A 22,758-nucleotide genomic window follows, 5' to 3' on the forward strand; every position below is an offset into this window, starting at 1 on the left:
CGCCTCAACAGAGAAATCCAATAAAAATGGCAGCTTTCTATTCGAGAAATCTTGATTTCAACCTGAGCTGTGTGGCTATCTTTGAAAATACTAAAAAATTGTCATACAAAAGGATGGCAGAGTGTAGGTATGACCTTTGACCTGGAGCAGACACAGAGGAGGACAGAGCCGACCCAAGGAGACATTCTGTTGACTGACAAGAAAACGCTGAGCTTTGTGATATTTATTTTTTTGTCCTCTAGCTTTGCTCAATTATCTAAGTGTCGTCCCTTGATCTCTTCCCTTCTCCTTCTCTCCTTCCCTCTTCCGGTTGGCCGGCATACAGGAGTAGCTCTCTGGGGCGAAGCCTAACAGAAGCAGCCAGAGTCACAACGCCAAGTGCCCTATCTGAGGCCCGGGGTGAGCCCTATTGATTTACCAGAGGACACTTCATTATCGTTCTGCTCAAAACTAGCCAGGCGTCAACACAGAAGCACTAAGCTGTCATGCAAGACATTTGCAGAACATTCACACGTTACCGCCTCGCTGCATTGGCTTCACTATTCCTAAAAGGTACAAAAGCCACACAGCCGGCAAGCATTTAAACAGACAATTAGAGAGAGAATGAAGCATATTCAGACCATCTCTATTATAATTCTCTTTTGTTGTTGTGTATTTATCAAGAAGAAGAAGAGGACGGAGAGCGCCACACGTTTACTCACGTATAAACTTTAAGCACAAAGTCCTTCTCCTCTTTGAGGTCTGTGATGGTGTGGAAAACATCACTCATGGCAAGAACAGCGCAGCCGTAAGGTCGTCTGTACTGCACATGGGGCGGGCCTTTCTTTGAGTCATTCAGCAGCATACGGCCTGGAAACAAGGAGGAGACATACACGTTCAGAAGAAAAATCTCTGTTGTCAAACAGGAAGAGTCTGTACACAGTGTTCTTATTTACCCGTTCTTACGACATGTGCAACGATGTAGAGGTCCCTCTTCAAGTCTTTGCTGCTCAGATCCTATAATAAAAAGGGATTAACATGTTTTTGGGATCCTAGAGGAGTTGATGTACAGAATTCTTGTGTTTATGTCTAGAAGAGACAATATGTTACCGTGAAGAGAGCACACAGACGATCAGCCTTCTCGGGATTCTTTGGTCCGCCATTTTTGTTCAGTTTCACCATAAACTTCTCGCTGCAAAAGAAGTAAGTTCACAGTTTTAGAGTGTCTGTCAACAACAGAAAAAGCCTCAGCCAATGTCCTAGACAGAGATGGTGTCTACTTATGTGTGTATTGTGTTTGGCCTTGCATGTGTACTGTATAGTCATTTGGGGCGGTTATGAGTGCACTGAGGGTCCTCTGTGTACCTGATCTGTTTGCCCTCGCGAGTGTCGTACAGAGAGAAGAAGACGTCTGCATCTTCGCTGATGCTGTTGTAAGTGAAGCTCTTCAGATTGATGAAGAGGTGGTGCGACACAGGGACACGGCAACCATCGCCATGGCGCTGTTTCACGCTGTCACCCTGGGAATGAAGAAGAAAATGACCGCTAACAAGACGGGTCCTTACAGTAAGCAAGGCCAAGAACCTGTCACTCTGGACACAGATAATCCAATTAAACACATCCAAGAGGTTACTGTAAGGAGTGCATAATTCACTGTGAATAATTGATAATGCTTTACAGTGTATTTCCTCCGGTCACAGGCACATGCTGCTTACAGAAGACATACCGGTTGCCATCTAAATAAAGAAATGATGAATGAATGATGAAACACTGTGGCTCCGGTGGGTCTGTACATGTTGTTAGGGGCTGCAGGGAGGGTGCATTCATGCTGTGATATAAACGTTTTCATCTCATACTACTTTTTTGTCTTAGTATCAAGGAGTCTGCCGGACCCTTTTACAGAATTTGTCTGATATTTTGGGAAAATGTCAGTAGGCCTGACTTTCTGCTTTCTGACTATGCGTTATATGAAAATATCGATATCTGCCTGTTAAACCACCAGTAGCAAGTTAGCTTAGCTTAGCACAAAGACTAGAAAGAGCATGAAGCAGCTAAACCTTCTCTGGTTTAAAAAAAATCCATGTGTTATGAGGACCTATAAAGCTCACTTATTAACATTATATCTTGTTTTTATTAATTCATTCAGAAGCCAAACAGATCGAACACCAGTAAATGGGTTAATTGTTGCTTCTTCGTTTTTTGGTGGTCATTATTGAGTTTTAGAGGTAGGGGAGAATGGGGGAATGTGAGACATCGGGTAATGTGAGACAGTATCTAGGCAACGGAACACATTTTTGGTCATGTGAGATTTATGTTTTCAAGCCCCTCTCATTTCCCCTTGGCCATGAAGGAGAGGGCCATGGTGATGTTGTAAGCATGTTTTTTCATAAAAATTTCTTTTTTGCATGTAATGTAAATGTAATGTAATGAATTGCTGTCAACTTAATCAACTGTTTGCCAAAGCGAATTGATTCAGGTAAAAAAACTTCTATCATACATGTTGATGAACTACCAACATATGAAACGATGTGATGATGATAACTGAAGATTAGCCTGAATTGCTGAGAGAGGTAGTTTATTTCTCAAATTGTGGCAGTGGGGTAAAGTGAGACAAATGCTGTGGGGTAAAGTGAGACAGTGTCTGTGCCCTCTTTTAATGAATCCATTATATTTGAGGTTGCAAGAAGACTAGTTGAATAAGACAAAATACAATGCTGGCCAGAGGTGGGGGTTGAATGGTTGAAGGGGTGTCAGCAAGGGCATGGTTTGGCATGTATGTATGTGGGGGACACGAGAGTGACATTTAATATCAATATACTCTAAGTAATATGTCTTTATTCAATGAATGATCCCAATAAAACAAATGCAGAAAAATATTTATCAAAGAGTAAGACTCAAAAGGGGGAAAATGACAGCTGGGTCTAGTCCTGTGTTCTGAGTCCCAGGCTGTTCTAGCTGGTTCTGAGTGTCCTTTGCTCTGACCCCCAGATGCTAGCTGGCTCTAAAGCCCAGTTCAGACCAAAGATTCGCCTCGCAGCAACTTGCAACGAGACGGTTTTAGAACGTCGCAGGGGAGAAATCGCAGCAGTGTGAACTACTCGTTGCAGCGTGTTGCAAGCCGTTGCAAGCCATCGCAGAATATTTAACATCAAATCGCAAAGCCAAGTTTTAGAACATCCAGGCCAGCTCGTTGTGAGCAGTTGCAGTTGCGTCTTGTTGCAAGGTGAATCTTTGGTCTGAACTGGGCTTAAGGGTCCTGTGTTCTGACCCCCAGACTGTGTTTTAATCTAACTGGTTCTATCTGTCATTTGAATGTTAATTATTGAATATAAATTGTATTTTGTATCTGATCAGAGTTACTTTCAAGTGTTTAGAAAAATGTTTTGCTTAATTGACCAAACCCCATGATTCTGTTACTAGTCCGACATTTGTTTTGGAACATTTGGTTTTCAAGCTAGCTGTCAGGATTCTAACTGTTACAACATGTGTTGTTATGGTAGTTTCAGAGTGGAAAAAGTAAGTGGATCAGTTTACCCCCTTGATTTCTCTGGTCTGTCTCAGTTTACCCCTAAGCTGGGGTAAAGTGAGACACAAGACAACTTTTTTTTAAACAATCATATTTTCACTGCCCTTTGTCCTGAATAAATTCTGATAATGTCAATTGCTAGGAAACATCCTGAATTAATGGTAAATGTGTACATTTCACAGATAAATCATTTAAGCTTGCTTAGAGGGGAGCAAATGTAAAAAGTGTCTCACATAACCCTGTTCTCCCCTACTTGTTTTGCATATTTTGTTACCTTCAAACAAAATGATGCTAGCCGTACCAGCTGTTTCCAGCCTTTGTGCTAAGCTTAGCTAACTGGTTCTTGGTGGTAGTTTAATTTGAATGGACAGATATAGACAGTAAGTGGTATCAAACTTCTCATCTACGTAACTCAGAAGGGTTTTTCACAAAATGTCTAACAATTCCTTTAGGGCCTTTTCTCAGTAAATATGAGCTCAATTTAGCCTTTATGGTAAAACTACTAAGGTTTAGATAAAAAGCAAGGTGAGGAATTATTCAAAATACTGCTCTCCCTAATAGAGTCAAAACACATGTTTGACACATTTTTAGCTGTTGTTTCCACACAAATGATAATAGGCGGACTCAACATTGTAAAATCCCTACAGTAGCTACCATTTGTGCATACATCTTGGGCATACTGTATGTGGTCCCAGTGGGAATCTCACCCTTACTCTCTGGCAGCGTTGGTGTGAGATTACTTTTGAGCATGGCAGTGACACCTTGTAATTTAAATGTTATATTAGCTTCCTAGCCCTACAAGCTCTTATCCTCGGTGAAATTGGAGAAATTCCCAGATCACCAGGATTACAGGTTGTTAGAATGGGAAAGACTCTTAAGGTAATAGTAGTGTCAAAGCCAGATTTCAGCATACTCATTTGGCGGTGGGAGTGCTTGTAAAAAGAAACACAAAATGAGAGTTGAAGAGACTGCAAACACCAAATATTGAAAAGACTATACCTGGTTTGTGCTTTGCTGACCACCACAGTGTCTGCTGGAAATGTGCTAAAAAAAAAGAAGAGCAAAGTTCAAAGGAGAGTCAGTCAGCCCATTCTTGTTCCCACACAGCATTGAACTTATTTACTTTGTAGCAGCTTCAGACACACACTACCTAACAATGCCTCAGTCGATACTTTTTATCTGACCAATTTTCACCAACGTACGCTGCAGAGCGACTGTATTTCTGCTCCTGAAGCGCTACGAGAAGCCCACACGAGGCAAAACGTGAGCATGTGGGAGCAGAGAGGACAAAGCCAGGATCGCCCACACACCCCTCTCTGCTCAGCAGCCAAAGAGAACTCCTCAACTCCCCTACCTGAAGAGGTGCCAGGGCATTTTGCCCTGCCAAAAAACAAGCTCACTTTCGTCGACAGTCAGGAGGCTTTTTGGCAAGTTAGGGCTACGCTGTTGTTTCTGGACAGAGCATTTAGTGCACAAACATTCTTCGTGCAAAGCTGAGAAACATGGCAATGGGATAATGGGAGGCTGCGGGGCAGTTGGAGAGTGTGCTGATCAGCATATGGAGCTTCAGCTAGTGACTAGAAAGGATCTCCCTCCTAGTAAACAGTCTCCAGCACTAGATTTCATAACATCTGTGCTGTAATCACATATTTCTAAAGCTGAAGCAGCTTTAGGAAGTCTATTGTGTGTTTGTGTTTGTGTGTATAGGTTTGAACATCCAATATCACTAAAATACATTTGAGGCATTGTTTATTTATGAAACTATGTCTCATCTGGTAGTCTGGTTGTTGGGTTAAGGCAAACCAAGACGGAAGTATGTGAAAAAAAAACTAACAATAAAAAATTCATCTGGATGTATTTTGCCATAGCTTCACCTGGAACTGTCACTTTGCATTACGTCTGCATTGGTGGCAATCACGCTTGCAAGAGACACGTGCATGCAAGGAAAAGGGACACACTCAATATGGCGGCAAGACAAGCATAAAGAACAGGTCACATGATGCAGCTCCAACAGCTGAATCGCGCCCTCTCTTGTGAGTCACCTTCTTATGGATGATTTGATAATCGGTGCATTCACACATCCCTACACATCCAACAAAATATTTCTTGCTATGCAAAACCCCAATAGTGCACTGAAAAAAGGCACACAGCATGTAAAAAAGAAGGAGATAATAATATGTTAAGAATCATCATCTGAGCAAAGGATATGTTATATATGTATTTAAATGCATTTTACAGTTTTATTATCTCATAGCATTCAAATATTTGTGGGGTGAATGTTATACATCATGCACTGGTTGAGGAACAATCCCACCAATACATACCAGTTTGTATAGCTCTGATATGCTGATCTGATCTGGATCCACCATTTCAAACTCTTTTCTTGGAACAAGGTCTAAGCCAAGGTGTCTGGTGAAAGAGGGGTTTGTGACAATGAAAACAAAAAAACAGCAGTTAGGAAAGGAATCCGAGCTTAATAAAAAAAAAAAAATTAAATCAGTCAAACAAAGTCACATCTCAAGGTTTTGTGAAAATGTATCAAATGTTGAGATCTATGGGGGAAATCTTGGTGTGTTTTTTTTTCATTTAGAGTTAGTTATTAAGGACAATAACAATTTTCCTAATGTGTCTCCTTCATCTTTGTGATATGTCGAAAATCCAATCCACAGAGATCTTTTTATAAAAATTCCTAAATTTATTCTAGTGCTGTACTTACAAATAATAACAGTATTTCTGCTTCATGTTTATACTTTATATGACTACATCTAAAAGGAAAAATATTGTAGTTTTTACTCTACTGCATTTATGTCACATTTATAGGACCATGTTTGCTCTGTCCAAAGGTAAAGCTCACAAATGTTACAAAAAAAAGTTACATCTATGTTTAATCCCTACAAAAACCAAAGAGTACACACAACAGTTTACTGTTTTAATGGGAGGTTAGGGGGCTTATGTACCAGACAATCTCATGGAGTATCTGCTGGTTGCCTGGTAACTGCTCAGGGATAAGAAGTAGCAGTTCAAACTTTTGCTTTAAGATTAACCTTTTTTTTAAACGCAGCATAACTTCTTCATCAAATATCATGAATTGTTATAGGTTTAGTAACTTACTCCGCCCCGACCAGCTACAATATTTTTTTTTTCCTAGGAGGGAAAAAACAGGTCACATGATGTACACTTTCAGATCAATTATTATTTTATTCTAACCGCTCTGTAAGACATTTCTGACATCTATGGACATTTTGGGAAACATAGAGATCTTGTAGTGGAATGACGAATAATGGCTTTAAACAGTAGTCAACCACTCATGATAAGTTTATATGAGACCCCACAAAGAGTCTATGCAATCAAAGAGGTAAAGTACAGAAATGACGTATTTTGTATTGTACTCTACTTGCCTTACATCTGTGATTGCTGTTGATGCACCTAAACACAAATGTGCAGCCTGAAATCATGAAGTTCTTAGTGCTGTTGGGATTTTCTTAACTGTGAAATTAGATCACTGCAGTTCCCAGGTCAGTGTGCTCTTCATAGCACAGTCCTCAACACGCATGAAGAACAAAATACTTTGTAACAATTGTCGTTCCAGCATGGTACACACACTCATTTTGTCCAGTCTAGTTCGACATGAGTATCAGTGTACATGAACTATGTGAAATTTTGCAGTGAATCTAATGTTAAACTGACATATGGCCCCCTCCACATAGAGCTCTTCCTTAGCCAAGCTGGAGTCCTCACATCTCTTCATCTCTGGATGTCTACCACAGCTCAGTTAGAAGGAGTTGGAAACTGGCAACAATATGGCTTTACAGTTCCTCCAGGGGGATGTGCATTGACTTTAAGCTGCTTTAGACTCACTCATCTGCTAAATGACCATGAAATTACATCATAGAGGATGCTATTACACACCCACTCAGCTAGTGCTGTAGATCTTTCCAGTGTCTAAGAAAAATAAAATTATTCGGTAGCCCAAAATTAAAAACAAATGTTGCAGAGCATGCCCAATATCTTGATATGATGCATTCAGTGCAAGAGTAACTCACTCGTTGCCCCAGTCAAGCCGCACTGTGATGTGCCGCTTGATCTCCCGGGTCTGGTCCTGGGCGAGGTGACCCTGGATCAGCTGCCGACGCAGGTCGATGAGCTCGTTCATCACATGACGCAGTTTGTGGAACAGATCCACCTTGTGTTTCTATTGGTGAAGCCACAGAAGATGTAGTTAGCTCATGTGATCTCCTTCTATAGTAACATACAGTATATATATACAGTCCCCTCCAATAGCATTGGAATGGTGAGGGTAATTCCTTTATTTTTGCTGTAGACTGGAAACATTTGGGTTTGACAACAAAAGATGAATATGAGACAATAGATCAACATTTCAGCTTTCATTTCCAGGTATTTACATCTGGATCTGATACACAATTGAGAAAATATCATTGTTTGTAAAGGAACACCACATTTTTAAGTGAGCAAAAGGACCTTTCAATCAGTATGGTTGCATCTTTCTTTAAATTGGCAGACAAAATGTTTCTGTAGACTTCAGAGTTCATTTAGCTGTTGCCATCATGTGTTACATCATCAATGAAGATTAATGAGCCCGTCCCAGAAGAAGCTATGCAAGCCCAAGCCATGAAATTACTTCCACCGTGTTTCACTGACTAGCTTGTATGTTTGGGATCATGAGAAGATAATTTCTTTCTTCAAACTTTAGCCTTTCCATCGCTTTGGTAAAGGTTCATCTTGACAACAACACAGTAACACATGATGGCAACAGCAAAATTAAGGCGAGACACGGCAGGCAAAAACATCGTTTTTTTAAGCACTGGTCAATTTTGAGATTTGTGCCTATTTAGCTTCCATAACATCTCTTCTTTCATACTAGTATGGATAAAAGGTCCAAAATATACGTTTTAGGTGTTTATTTTACTAAACTTTGACTGCTTGCGTCTGTATTTTGCTCCTAAATTCGTCAAAAGTGAGCATTCTAACGTAACATACAGCACCGCGACCGCTGTATGAATCATAATAACCATGGTACTGTTGGAAAGCTCTGAATCTCAAGAACAACGTTATCTGATCCAAATATGGTCATTTCCTTTGTATCAGTAACCAATCGTGAAAGTGTGAAGAGGGATTCAATGCTAGGAACGCGACCTCATTGGCTAATGCACATTTCTGACGATGTGATTCGCTAAAAGGCATCACGTGATGCTAGCCGCGGTAGCTCGAAAATCACAAAATAAAATGGGAAAAACGTCGAAAATATGCCAAACCAACACAAAAAAAATACTTAATCAATTGGCTACGGACACTACATGATCGCCATTTGAAGGGGAGAAGTGTTAAAGACATGTAAATCACGCCGATCACGTCGGAGAGACACAGACTGTCAGAGGATCAGAGGGGACATGGTGGGGAGAGAGAGCGTCTGTGCCGACTCCGGAGCAGGTTGACAGACAGTGGCTAATAATAAATGAATCACGTTTAAATTAGCATGTGGATGTAAATGTTACTATGCTATGGTTTATATGTTAAGCAGTGGTAGGCCTATATGGCATTGACGGGTGTAGGGCCTAATTCAATAAATTACTCTCTAGCTATCATCAGTGATTATCAGCAGAATTCACGTTTTTATCTTTAACGGCCGTTTTCTCAAAATGAGCTTTTTCCAATACTGTGCGAAAGATATCTCAACTTCTAGACCACTGACATCAACCAAACTTTCTATAATCATTCATAGCACTATTTTAAAGGTTTTTACAGAAGGATTTGTTAATATATTGTTAATTGTCTGATTTATGATACATTTTCCTCCTAAAAACATGCCTAAAATGCATTTCTAAGACATGTACATAGTATTTTTTTATTTATTAAATGAAAAAAGGCTGTATCCAAAATCTGTTGTGTAAAAACCTTAGAAACTAATATGTGCTTAAAATAAAATAGAGATTTTAACTCTGGCTTTATCCAACATCTCAAATTTTTTCTCGAAAAATGACCCAAATTTACGCACAATTGGTTAAATATTGCCATATTTGCATATTTAATATAATACTAAAGAAAAACATGTAATACAAAAAATAATTGTGTTAGTGTCAGTAATCAACTGGCAAAGTTTCGTGATGATATCTACAAGTTAAAGAAAAATCCCTATTCACCTGGGGTGTCTCGCCTTAAGTCTACAGAAACATTTTGTCTGCCAATTTAAAGAAATATGCAACCAATCTGATTGGAAGATCCTTCATCATGCAGCAAGATAATGATCTAAAAAAACTGCAAAAACAACAAAGGAGGTCATCAGGGGCAAGAAATGGAAAGTTGTAGACTGGCCAAGTCAATCTCCAGACGTAAACCCTATAGAGCATGCATTTTACCTGCTAAAGAGGAGAGTGAAGAGAGTAACCCCCCAAAACAAACAGCAACTGAATGAGGCTGCGGTGAAAGCCTGGAAAAACATCACAAAAGAAGAATGCAAAAGTTGTGTGATGTCAATGGGTCACAGGCTTGATGCAGTTATTGCAAGCGAAGTATTTGCAACAAAATATTAAGTCTTATTCACTTAAATTTATTTTAAGTCTATCTGTTCCAGTACTTATGCTCACCTAAAAAATTTGGTGTTCCTTTACAAAAAATGCTATCTTCTCAGTTGTGTATCAGATCCAGATGTAAATACCTGGAAATGAAAGCTGAAATGTTGATCTATTGTCTCATATTCATATTTTGGTGTCAAACCCAAATGTTTCCAGTCTACAGCAAAAATAAAGGAATTGGCCTCACTGTTCCAATACTATTGGAGGGGACTGTATTTGCATTCTTCGGTAATCTCCATATACTGTATATGTATATATGGAGACTATTAAAGGTAACATATTATGCTAATTTTCAGGTTCAAAATTGTAATTTGTGTTTTTACTAGAAACAATTTGTTGTTGTATCCAAAATAACCTTCATATTTCTTGGTGTTATAGTTAAATCCTATTTTCAGCCTCTGTCCGAAACGCTATGTTTTAGAGCCTGTCTCTTTAAAGGCCAGGACACACCGGCCCGATAATCGCCGTCGTAGAGTCGGGAGGGCTCGGAGACACGAATCTGTTTGGTGTGTGCCGTGAAATCGGTCGACGTTGATGTCGTCGGGCTTCTTTTGGCGGCGGACAGTCTTTCAGTTGGAGCAATTTGATTTGTGGAGGGCTAGCGAATCAGTGAAGCCCGGAAGTGAGGCGGGTAGCACAAACAGCTAACAACAGTTAGCCATCGATTTAATATGTTTGTTTGTTTCGTTCAGCGAGTACTCACATGCTTCAACCCTGCTCGACACCATGCTCGACACTCTCTGCTAAAAATGGTGCTCTTTATGGTCCATAAATATAAATACGTATTTCTATCTATGTTTAAGGTCTAGAGAGCCGTCCCATCATTTCCGGCTTCCGTATTTTTTCGGGCCACAATACAGATTAGCGCCACCTGCTGTTATGGAGCCATTACGTCCCGCGCAAGCGCAGAGCGTACGGAAAAGCAACAGTCGGTTTGGTGTGTTCTTTGCACTTTTTCGGCCGCGACGGGAAGACTGGAGCTCCCTGAATCGGCAGTCACCAATTTCGGGTAGTCGGACTGGTGTGTCCTGGCCTTAAGCCCCATCTTCCAAAAAGCCTAGTCTGTTCTGATTGGCCCTGAATCTAACTGCCTGTTTAAAGCCCCTATCTCACTGGGCTGCGACTGTTTGCGACCAGTTGGAGACACAAAATTGCGACAAAATATGCCAATTTGCGACAATTTTCACTTGCAGTCTCACTGAGTTGCTACTTACGACACGTTTGCGAATGTCCTTGCCGGGAGGTCGCATTTATGTCTCACGAACGTCTGGCGAGTGTCGCACGAACGGAATGTCAGTCTCATTTTTGCCTCAAAGCAGTCGGTAATTTAGTTTCATATGTCGCCAAACACTCGCCAAACCCTCGCAAAGTTGTCTCACACTCCTCGCACTTTCTGACTCGCGGAGACTAAATTGAGAAGGGTTTGCGACGCGTGCGACACACCTGCGACGACTCTGAGACTATTTTGAGACTGATTTGTCGCACACTTTTTTTGAACATGTTCAAAATTCATGCGACAAGACTGCGCGGCTCTGCGACTCATGCGAGGAAATTGAGACCTCCGCGAACGTTTGGAGACAGTTTAGAGACTCGTTTGCGAATGCAGTCTCCAACTTGTCGCAAACAGTCGCAGCCCAGTGAGATAGGGGCTTAACTCTAACTGACAGTTGCTACAGCTGGGGGTAATGGTGAGTTAGGTTGGTTATGTGGGGGCATGGCTTCTCCCCTTATGAGGTCATGTGGGTAGAGAAATCAGACTGGGGTTTTTCATAAAAAGTTTTCATAAAGATGGAGGTGGAGAAAGAGAGGGGGCTGTTTTTTCTCATACTTTGGGAATCTCTAGACACACAAGGGACCCATATTGATGTTGAAACAGCATTAAAAAGTGTTTTTTGCATAATAGCTGACCTTTAATTAAACTCTTCGCAGATAGCATCTGTTTTATATACTGTATTGTAGTACTTTATAACTAGAAAGCTGGACACTGACAAAAACAATATGCAGGAGTCTGGTGAATTATTTTATATTCAGTAAAAGTGTGAACAAGATTCTTTTTAAATGACCTTCTGACCATGCAGAAAAATATCTGCTGATACTGAATTTGAAAGCCCACTGGTTTGGTTAATGAAACAAAAAAATGCATTTCCCTTGCAAGTCTGCTGTAACCTTCTCACAATAATGAATTCCATCACCATTTCTGTTGGATCAAGGACAACCCTTTTAATTCAGACATTTTCTGTTCTCCCTAATGGTACGAAAAGTCCACATTAGAAGCCCAGGTTTGTATACATAAATGCAAAGATTAAGGGCTGCCACAAAACCCATGTAAATTTAATGAGGATAAACACTGCACGTTCTAAAAGGCTGGTAGCTGCTGTTGAAAAACAAAGATTTTTTTCAGGAAGCTCATGAGCCCTCTCAGACATCTATTCTGCTGGGCTAATTACGTACATCATGATGGATACAAACGCTTAGGCCATTGCCCCCTGAAGTAACAATATAGTGAAATGCATCAACATCTAGCCAGTGCCACAGCCTATTATTATGGATGCAACTGTGACAACGTGGCCCATATCACACAGGGGTTGAGCACCAAAACAAGCACAGCTAAATCAGCGCTCCACATTAGTCGAGCTTGAGAGCAAGTTACATCACCACACCATTGCCTTAGGCTCCTTAGTCGCTCAGAGCATGAGCAGTCCTCAGTGAGAGGTTATGTAAAAACTGGCTGCCAGCTCCACAACGCATCCACTCTGCTTCAAACTCAAACCCCTACCAACGACTACTGCATGCCTGCCCCCTCGACATGCAGCGGGATTAAGGATGCTTTAGGTTTACAGTAATCACTTTTGCCCGGCAAGTAACGGCTGAGTGAAGGTGGCCAGCAGTGCTGGATCTTAAGACGATGCAGAAACTAGCAGAGGAAAGCCAAGATCAATCAATGGCTGAATGACACGGCATGAAATTGCGTACGACAGGTCTGTAGGCCATTATCTGTGTCCAGCCACCATTTCTTATTCCTACATAAATGGAATATGAAAATGTAGACTGACAGAACGACATGCTATGGGGAAACATCTAAAGAAGCTGTCACTGTATGTTTGGGCTGTATCTCAGGCTATTTACTGCAATTGACGGCAGAACTGGTTATATCAGGTGTTAAATTAGTTGCAGGGAAGAAAAACACTCTGGAAAATCCAAATCCAGCCGACCCACAAAAGAGGATGCAAATGAAGCAATGATACTGTAGATGTAATTTCCTTTGTTGCAGAAGCTGTTTTTAACGCTGTTTCCCTTGGAAGTCTCAGTTATGTTAGATTTAGTCTCATATTTATTGATTGTTGTTTCGTTTTGATTTGAGTGTTATGTACTGTAAAAATAGCACTACTGACCACATAGAGCTGCTTCCATAAGATGCCCCATTCCTGCAGGGTGGATGTGGTCTCTGTGATAATAGGATCCTCAAGGGGTACCACTGTCTCACACAGCCTAAAGAGAAATGACATGTACATCAATGTAAGAACGTGCACACACATATCAGAGATGGGCACCAATATGCGATTACTTTTGCAGTCATTAGAAGTGAAAATATAAACACATAAAACCACAGACAGGTTATGACAATCTTTCAGGGCCATTTTCTAAAAGAAGTAACAGCTAAGAAAACATGAAGGGGTAATATCATGAAGAATAATGAGATTTTCTCTGGCTGCAGTAAAGGAGGGGGGTGGAGCACTCCAGTAAAAACTCCATCACAGATCCTTCCTGTGTGAGCACCTTGGAGAAACATTAAACCAAAGGTTAGATATCCGGTGACACGTGTTATCTTCAATGCTGTATCACTGTTTTCACGGCAAGGGTAGCATATCCGTCCATTACCGAATGAGTCAGGCTGATTGTCGGGGGCAGGGAGAACTACAGATATGTATCACTTGTGTCACCTCATTAACTCCATGAGACAGCAAAGCAGATTCCCCAAAGTGCAACTCCTGGAGCTATTATAATGTCTATTTCCAAGTCTGCACTTTTAATTGTTTGAGTGTGTGGAGGGAGATTAGCCAGCCTGACTATACATTTGAAAGAGGACAATGTTCCTGCAGATAGCCTCCTGCTGTTCTGGGTCAGCCTGCCCCACCCACGATTATAATATGAATGTATATCTCAACCTGTCTGCCTCCCTCCTCTTCCCCCACCCAGCTTACCTGTCTACCTGTCTCCTACGTCCCCCTCCCTTGCCTGTCTCTCCTACGAGTAAATGTTCCTTAAATATGTGACGATTTAAGGAAAGGTTGTCACTCCTTGTAACATACTTACCTGTGTTGGAACTAGTGACCCTCCGCGGAGTTTCTTGCTATTGATTGAAAATAAACCTTTTTGCTTCTACAACGTATCATTGTTGCTTTTTATCACCACAAGTGCAAACAACAAGAGCCCTCCTGCTATGTGGAAGCTCAAATGGAGGTTGGGGATATAATAGCAAACTCCCAGTCCACACTGAGCCGCAGATCCCAGCCTGCAGATTTAACATCCATGGGTTCAGACTGATAAAGAGCTTTGCTGGCTGCTTTTGTCTTTGCCTTTATTCTGGCCTCTACAGCCATGGCTGGCTATTGTGTTATGAACTGTAGATGACCGGCAAGTGTATGAGAGAGAAGTGCATGCATGTCTGCAGCTGCCCAGTGGAAATTATTTTGAAGATTGGATCACCACAATTGATCTGTTGATGAATCTTTATTGCTAGTATGTGGTAGCCATGGATCTGTACAGAGAAATCAATGCTCATGTTGCACACAGCTTCAGTAGTTTGAGCTGCACTCTCTTCCTATATAAAATTATGTACTTGTATTTTCTATATGTGTACCAGATGTTACTTCACTCTTAACATCATTGAAAAATAGCATGATGTAGTTCATTGGGTGGTTATAAAAAAGGAAAGCTTGCATTAATGAAAAACTTGTTTTGGGAAGATTAAATACCTGACATTAATTAATGTACCTCAATATACTTATGTTAATCTGTTAATTCAACTTTCCCATACAGAAGCCCAGCTCACCAGTGTGCAACACTGCCTAAAGATGCCTTATACAGCCAGACATATTAAATCGATTGTTACAGTATATTGCTAAACTGCCAAACGCAAAACAGGACGACCAACACAGTCTCAACTTTTTTTTTTATCTTATTTTTGTCGGATTTATATTAAGACTGAGTTAATGAGAGACCTGCTTTGTTCTCCTATAGCTTTGTATGGCATGCAGAGTTGGAATCCTTGAGGTTTTGACACTTCCCAAACACAGTAAGTTACTTATGTAAGAAAAATTAAGTTACTAAATATTATGCAGGCCCTCTGCAGTACATTTGTAAAGCTTTGCTGTTAATGTGATTAGGGCATACCAACCAAATCCTGACCTCAATGAGCACACTGCATATTGGCCATGATGTAATAGATCCACACTAAAGCGCCCAACAACAACAACAACAAAAAAACATTTCCTTGCAGCTTTAAATATTTGTGATCAATAATAGCAACTAATCAAAGTTCTGCATTTATCCAGAGATTAACACTAGGAAATTCAGCTCATCTGCTTCATCAGGTCTGTCATGGGTTTCATTCAGTGGCAGTGTGTCGCCAACTCAGAATAGAATTCATGGAAATACATTGATGAATACACGTTTTACTTTACTACTTTAAAATCATTCTCAGTTAACATTCAAACTGTGTAATGTAAATGCTGTAAATATTTGAATTGTATGATGTTGAATATATCATAGTAGGTTACATGTTGTTCTCATAGAAAATAAACTTTAAAAATGTTTTGTCAAAGTGCTTCCCTGATGTGGGACAAGCTCAAATGAAAATCCTTCATCAGGCAACTTACCCTCTGTTGGTCACTGTGGATTTCTTCAAATGGACATAGCTGACTGGGAAAATACCCTGTGGACAGAGAGTGGGGGGAAGACACAGAGGTGTTACAGAGTGTGACAGGATTACCTTCTTAATTCTCCTGCAACAGTATGTATAGTACATGTAGGTATTATGGCAGTTTCTGCTTGGCTGCACGCTTACATTTTCTGCCATGCAAAGTAAAAGGAAAAAAAAATAGATTTTAAAGCCCATTACTGTTTGCACGCATGCTACAGAGACAAGAGGCAAAGCAACGTGCTGGGAGCCCTATTGTGGCCTGGCTTAGCAAAGGGAAGGGCATGAGAGACCGAGTGGTGCCCACTGCCGCCGTTGCACTTCATCTTTCTTATTCTAATCTGCCAGATGTGGAAAAATTGGCCACAGTGAGCACGATTAATTCTCACACCACAGAGAGAGTATGGGGGCGACTGAGTGTGGGCAGCACAGTACATAACAAAATGGAGGGGTGTTAGTAAGAACCTTAAATAGCTGATGAGAGAAGAGAAGGACAGCATGATGTAGCAACTAACACCTACATTTATCAGGACTGGACAGCTTTTGTGCTTTCTTTAAAACATCCTCACATACTGTAACACTTTAGCATCTGACATTTCAGTTTAAAGCAGTGCGGACATTCAAAATGGCAAAAATGGCCTGCTGCTCTCATGTTCCAGTAATAAATACTGGTATCTGTCTTTCCTAAAATACTGCTGATATTGTGGAAATGCAACCTTCACATTTTTGTTCACCAACTTTGTATAATGATGCTCCAACTCTGCCACATGCTATGATCTATGGAATCTGTCATACACATCCTTTACTGAACGATCAATCCTATTGGATACTCTCATACAGTATATGATAACAACTTGCTGCAGTGCAGAGTATTGATCTCTGCCAGCAGTGATGCTGTTGTATCATTCTGCACCTATAGGCTCTTCTTACTGAGCATTAACTGTGCCGGGGATCTGTCATAATGACGCAGCATGCACAGACTCTGAACTGAAAAGTTTAGCTTTAATCGCAATGTCCTTCCATCTTAACTTTCTTTGTGCCTTGATCAAATATATAAAACCACAAGGAGTGAGCTGCATCAGTCAGGAAGTTAATGAAGAAACTATTTCCTTAGTTTTATGCATTACAATTAAATAGAATGTTATTATTTTAAATTTCAAATGTGTTAAAGCATTTTTCATGCTTGAGATGAAATTAGGAAAATGGCATGCAGATTAGGACCCGGGCTGGATTCAAACCCGGGTCCGCTGAGCCTCTAGGGTGGGGGCGCACTAACCACAACACCACGAGCGCCCCCCTGATTGAATGTTATTTTTTATTCGTTTCTTTTTATATAATGACTGATTTTCAGATTACTAATTGCACCATCTGCTGGCTGAAAATAACATTTGGATTTTCCAAAGAAGGAAGGAAAAAAGCACAGTGGTAATAGAGAATAAAACTCAGTGGTGCATCTGTGAAGTGTATTGATACGATTTAGAAGAAATGGAAGAGCTGACGTGTGCCTCATACCAAGGTGTGTATTATACACATGTGAGGTGCATGCAGTGTGTTATGATATTTCATCTTTTGTTGTCTCTTTGTTATGTTTTTTTGACATCTTGAACATGTCACCACATTAAGTGCAGTTGTGCAGTAGAGCAAGAGCGACTTGGTTAAAATGTGGTCCTTATGAAAGCACCTCTGGAAAAAGGCTCATTGGAGACTTATTTGTATATTACAAAGCAACCTTTTATAGATGTTTAGAAGACACTTCACTCTTTCTTTGTAAATATCTTAGTTAGTCTATTAAACACTACCTTGTCCAACAATACATTTAGTTAACATTCTTGGTTTTAAACTGTAGTACAAATAGCGTTTACCTATTTCTATTTTTTTTTTTGCCTGCGTGTTGCATGCAGGAATAAACACAATGTCAAACCAGTAATGTGTAGGCGTATTTAGTTATAATTACCTTCAGGGAAGGCTTCTTGGTGGAAAAGCCTCTGTACCATCCTAAAGCAAAAACAAAGTGCACGTCAGAAAACCAGTCAGCCCTATGTTCCCACATTGCTAAGATTTTCCTTCCCTCAAAATTAGGCCCTATGTTCCCCACAGCTCGCCCTATGTTCCTGAAAATGGCGATTAGGTTCAGGGATCACAGCTGGGTGGTTAGGGTTAGGGTAAGGGGACAGGGAGAGATTAGAATAGGAATGATACCGACACACACAGACATACTTTTCTCTATTATATAGTTAGATTACTTGAAATGTAGGACCATTTTTAGATTCAGATTTTTCCTTCAATGGTGCAGTTATTTCAAGGAAATATATCTGGAAATCAACAACTAAACTGAAGTAGACTTAACCTTTAGCAATTTGCTAAAACCTGGTACAATTCATCACTCCTTAAGGTTAATGTTTCTTTTGTACATTGTCCCTGTTCAAATAAAGTAACATTACATTACAAGTAAAATGTCCCCCCTCGTAAATCCCCTCATTTGTCCCCAAAATATTCTCCCATAATTTGTAGCCTACCAGCATACATAGCCTAGTCCTATAGGCTACACAAAGTCCTAAATACCGTATTCTTCATCTGTTTGGTATAAAAGTGTTCAAATTGAAATATATAGTCTAAAAAACACATTGAATGTAATTTCCTCAAAGTTAGTTCTAATTGAAATCCTCAAATTCCCAGATAAAATATTGAGGACAAAGGCACTGGGTGAAAATGCAACCTACATAAATGCCATTATTTACAATCAAACACAAAAGGGTGTCTCTGTTAAACCATAGGAGATATGATTGCCTTTACCTTCACTCTTCTCCAGAATCTGTACAGTTTCCCCAATCTCCAGGACCAGGGCCTGACATGTTGGTGACCGAAAGTTGCAGATTACTGTGCAGAAAAAGAGAAAAATAGAATCATAAGACAACAGTGGTAAAAAAAAATAAAAAAATAATAAGTATTTGACCTTATACAGTAGTAGTCTTACATAAGCGCTGCGTGTGAAGGGAAATTATACATTATGGATGAAGATGCTTTTTTTTCTATCTTTTTGACCTCTGATTAAGCAAGGTTCATCCCCCACACTGTGGTGTGCACTGCACACACAGCATGTGTTGTGGGGCTGGAGCAGGTCTTTTAATAAAGCTGTTTAATGCAAACATTTAAAACCTCTGTCACACAGGATCCACTGCTTTGCAAACTGTAAACAAGCTCCCGCCCTGGAATGGGTAGTCATTTTAATAGGCAATTAATTTTTAAGCGGCCTGATTTTTGTGCAATGCTAAATTAATTGAACTGTCTCCCAAAAATAGAGCCCACACAAAATGCTAAGTAGTGTGGCTAAATGCTGATTTAGCATAAATCATCAATGTAACCTGTTAGGCAGCATCATGCATTTTTTGACCGTACACAGAAGCGTTTTTTGACACAAACCCAGATTAAGAAGATTATTCCTCAGGGGATGGATACCACAGTGAAGACATTTAATAATATGATGGCCTCTTGAGCCTGCTTTTATCTGTGCAGCACTGCACCATGAGCCACGTTACATACAGCAAACAAGCCTCAGTAAAGACACACTTGTTTAACAATGACAGGGCTCCACTGACAATTTTATTTTTTTAAATCTACAAATGGTGGCCCTTCAAGGAGAGTTTGGTATGAATCATTATGCTAATGAACTAGCCAGGGGACCCAGGGAGGGGGAAGAAGGAAAGGAGGGGCTTGGGAGGGTAGCAAGTTCTCAGTTCCTGTGCTCGGGTAACTATGGCAACAGATCATCCACAAACTGGAGGGGCTTTCTTCACTGTAACTGCTGCAGGGATCTGGGCATTTTAAAATGGCATGATTATGGATGGCACTAGAGTTCAATTCAAGCGTATTGGGCATGTGTTAGAGGGTAGAGGGAGATAGATGGACTTAAAGAGCCTCCTTGTCACCTTTTTCAGTCTGCCTCCGGCCACTTTACTGGCAAGGGCCAAGGATTTCTTATTTGAGAGTCCTACTCTTTAATATTCTCTATTTCATTTGAATTGCAAAACCTGCACTCACACCCTTCGAAAAGTCTTCAGCGGAGGCCACGTCAGAACAAGATGAGATTGTCATGTTCGAGAGAGCCGGGCGCTTCACACAGGCTCATATTTTCATAGTGCTGTTCGTTCACTTTCAAAACCTCCAAGCTGTGTCAACACTCCCTCATTGTGCCTAAAAAAGCTGCAGAGAATTAGCATATCCTCGCAACATGTCCAGCAAAATTCATCTCTAGTCCTCGACATGTTGAACGTAGGATGTTGGAAGGACTGACGGGATGGGCAGGAGAAGATGTTGGCAAAAGCAAAGTGTTTTCTTCTCAGCAACCATACAATCCAGACTGTCCCTCTATTTAGGCCCATGCATGGTCCATGGCAAGTAATGCCGGCTGTTGTGCAACCATGGAACCCACTGGTATGAATTATGTTGCTCCACTCTCCTCTTACCTCATGCTAACCACACCTCCATTGTTCCATGTATGACATTTATAGATGTCAACTCGTTACGCAAATACCCCCCGCATTTATCTACTCATAAACTATCAAACACATGTATGATTGACATTTCGGTTTTGGGGTTATAGCTTGCTTTTGAAATGTAAAGTAGATTCAATCCAATCTTTGTTTAAGAAAATTTAATTATTCAGAAGAAGTCAAAACTAAGATATAAGCACACCTGCGCGTCATTTCAGCCAGCTGTACCAGTGCCGGTAGGCCAGCCTCCGTAAAGGGGCCCCACTCAGTTTATAGTCCTGCATTTTTAGAATTGATATTCCCTCAATTCTGATGTCCCCTGCCCTCAGACTTTCTATTCATCAAAGGTCTGAGAAGTTACAGCACCTACAGCAGAGATAAGAAGCTACAACTTAACAACAAAGTAGCCTAATTTCTGCATTCGTTGAATCTGCTTGTGACTTTCAGTTGCCGTGAAAAAGCAAAGAAATGGAAAGCCTTTTTCATAAATTATTATCGAACATTAGCGAATTAATGCAAAAGACCCAAACAAAGGCCATGCAAAAAGCTGAATCACTCTTCCATTATAGAGTTGAGGATTCATTTTCCTACACTTGCAACATACAATTTTACACAAAATATAAGCACCAATCTTAAACAGAACAATAAAAGTTTCAGGATTGAAAAAGAGCCGCCTTGTCAAAACAAGTAACATCAAAAGGTTTACCACATGTGACCTGCTAGTGCTCAACCTTTATATGTGTGTGCACACAACCAATGACAAAACACTTAACAAATAACTGAGTTTGTAATTTTTAATATCTGATATGACTGTTTAACCCAATTGAATCCACTGTATGTATAATATGGTATTGTCTTCTTCCATGGTATATACTGTATAGTGTATATATATGAGTTGTATGTCTTACTCCATGCCTCCACACGGTAACAAGTGCAGTAAAGGAGTAAGGAGAACATTTGAAATAGTCCTGCCAAGATAACCAAGGAGAATTACAGCCTGTAGCCAAGCATTTTATTTTTTATTTTGTGTGGTTACTTTAAATGCTTTTACACTTCAAGAATTAAACAGACTCGTAGATATAGAGTAGATATTTACTGTGTATTGTCAGCAGACAAACAAGCACACAACATTTCTCTGTTTTTTTTGTTTTTTTTGCCTTAGAACAGTCTCTTAAGAATCCAGTTTGTCTTTGTTGGCGACTTGGCGTGAAACAAGAATAGATTGAATTCATTTCCATAACAATCAATCACAAATCACAGTTGAGACGTTTGTCTTGTGCCACTCTTGCATCACATTTAGTATAAACAGGATGACCATTTAGAGTGTGAAAGTGTTCAAATCACATTACTGTGTTTGCAATATTTCCTGCACTGACACCCAAACCAAACCACTGATGAAAGAAAAATTCCAGAAAGTTTGTCATTACAAAAAAGAAAAGAAAAAAAGAAAGGCCAATCCAAGTTACTTAGGAGACAGCATGATGGAGGGTGACCTTTGAACCCTGCCTTTACACTTACACCCATTTCCTGTCATTCTATGTGATATGCTCAGCTGAAAATTTAAATATTAAGGCAGAAATCTATAATATGTTTGATGGTCAAGCCAAATCCATTATGTAAGCTATACTTTCTTTATTTGATAGTGTCCCCTTTAAGTGTAAATATTATTACATGCTGCCATGTTTTAAAAAATACTTTTCTCTCGATGTAATATAGTGAAGCCTAAAGCACAGCAAGCATGGCCTGATGACCTTGCTTTAGTATGAGTGAGAGACATATACAGTAGCCAATTCTACAATGGCCCACAGGAGAGAAATATTAGGCAGAAAGTGGGGGAGAAATCATCAAAATCCTGCCAGTACAACAGTAAACACTGTTATAACTCATACTTGTCCGCTATTATTTTAAACAACTGAGTGCTAACTGCAACACTGTACTGAGAAACAATGCATTAAAGAGAATGTTGTGTTCATTTAATTGCAGCAATGAAGATAACTTAACTTTTCTAAAGGCATTTTAAGACCAGTCTCAATCATAACTGGTACAACTGAAGTTGTGGTGGTCTGGTTAAACTGTTCCAGTAATGCAATGTGAGGATGCAGGTCCTGCCTTCCTTGCTTCAGTAGCCCTGTCCCAGATCTAACAAAGTCAACAATTACACAACGGTCTTTGAGCTTCGCCCACTCAGTCATGTTGTTCAGCACGACTTGAATGCACACTCACTTACTCAGACACACTGCTGCTCTGATGTCT

At 40.2% G+C, this 22,758-nt stretch overlaps 1 protein-coding gene across 1 annotated transcript in view; it reads right to left on the reverse strand.

Moving 5' to 3' along the window:
* The window catches only part of LOC307252627 (dedicator of cytokinesis protein 3-like), a gene marked incomplete at both ends in the record, with an annotated part of 48,765 nt that overhangs the window by 23,354 nt on the left and 2,653 nt on the right, over nucleotides 1-22,758 (reverse strand). Inside the window, 11 exon segments of the mRNA XM_080030346.1 lie at nucleotides 702-849; nucleotides 936-996; nucleotides 1,090-1,171; nucleotides 1,345-1,499; nucleotides 4,505-4,549; nucleotides 5,830-5,914; nucleotides 7,549-7,697; nucleotides 13,488-13,584; nucleotides 15,975-16,030; nucleotides 17,970-18,010; nucleotides 18,809-18,892. Of these exon segments, the coding sequence (XP_079886472.1) occupies nucleotides 702-849; nucleotides 936-996; nucleotides 1,090-1,171; nucleotides 1,345-1,499; nucleotides 4,505-4,549; nucleotides 5,830-5,914; nucleotides 7,549-7,697; nucleotides 13,488-13,584; nucleotides 15,975-16,030; nucleotides 17,970-18,010; nucleotides 18,809-18,892 (1,003 nt within the window).

The sequence above is a fragment of the Ammodytes marinus genome (genome assembly GCF_949987685.1).
Source record: "Ammodytes marinus genome assembly, chromosome: 7".
Taxonomy (NCBI): Eukaryota; Metazoa; Chordata; class Actinopteri; order Uranoscopiformes; family Ammodytidae; genus Ammodytes; species Ammodytes marinus.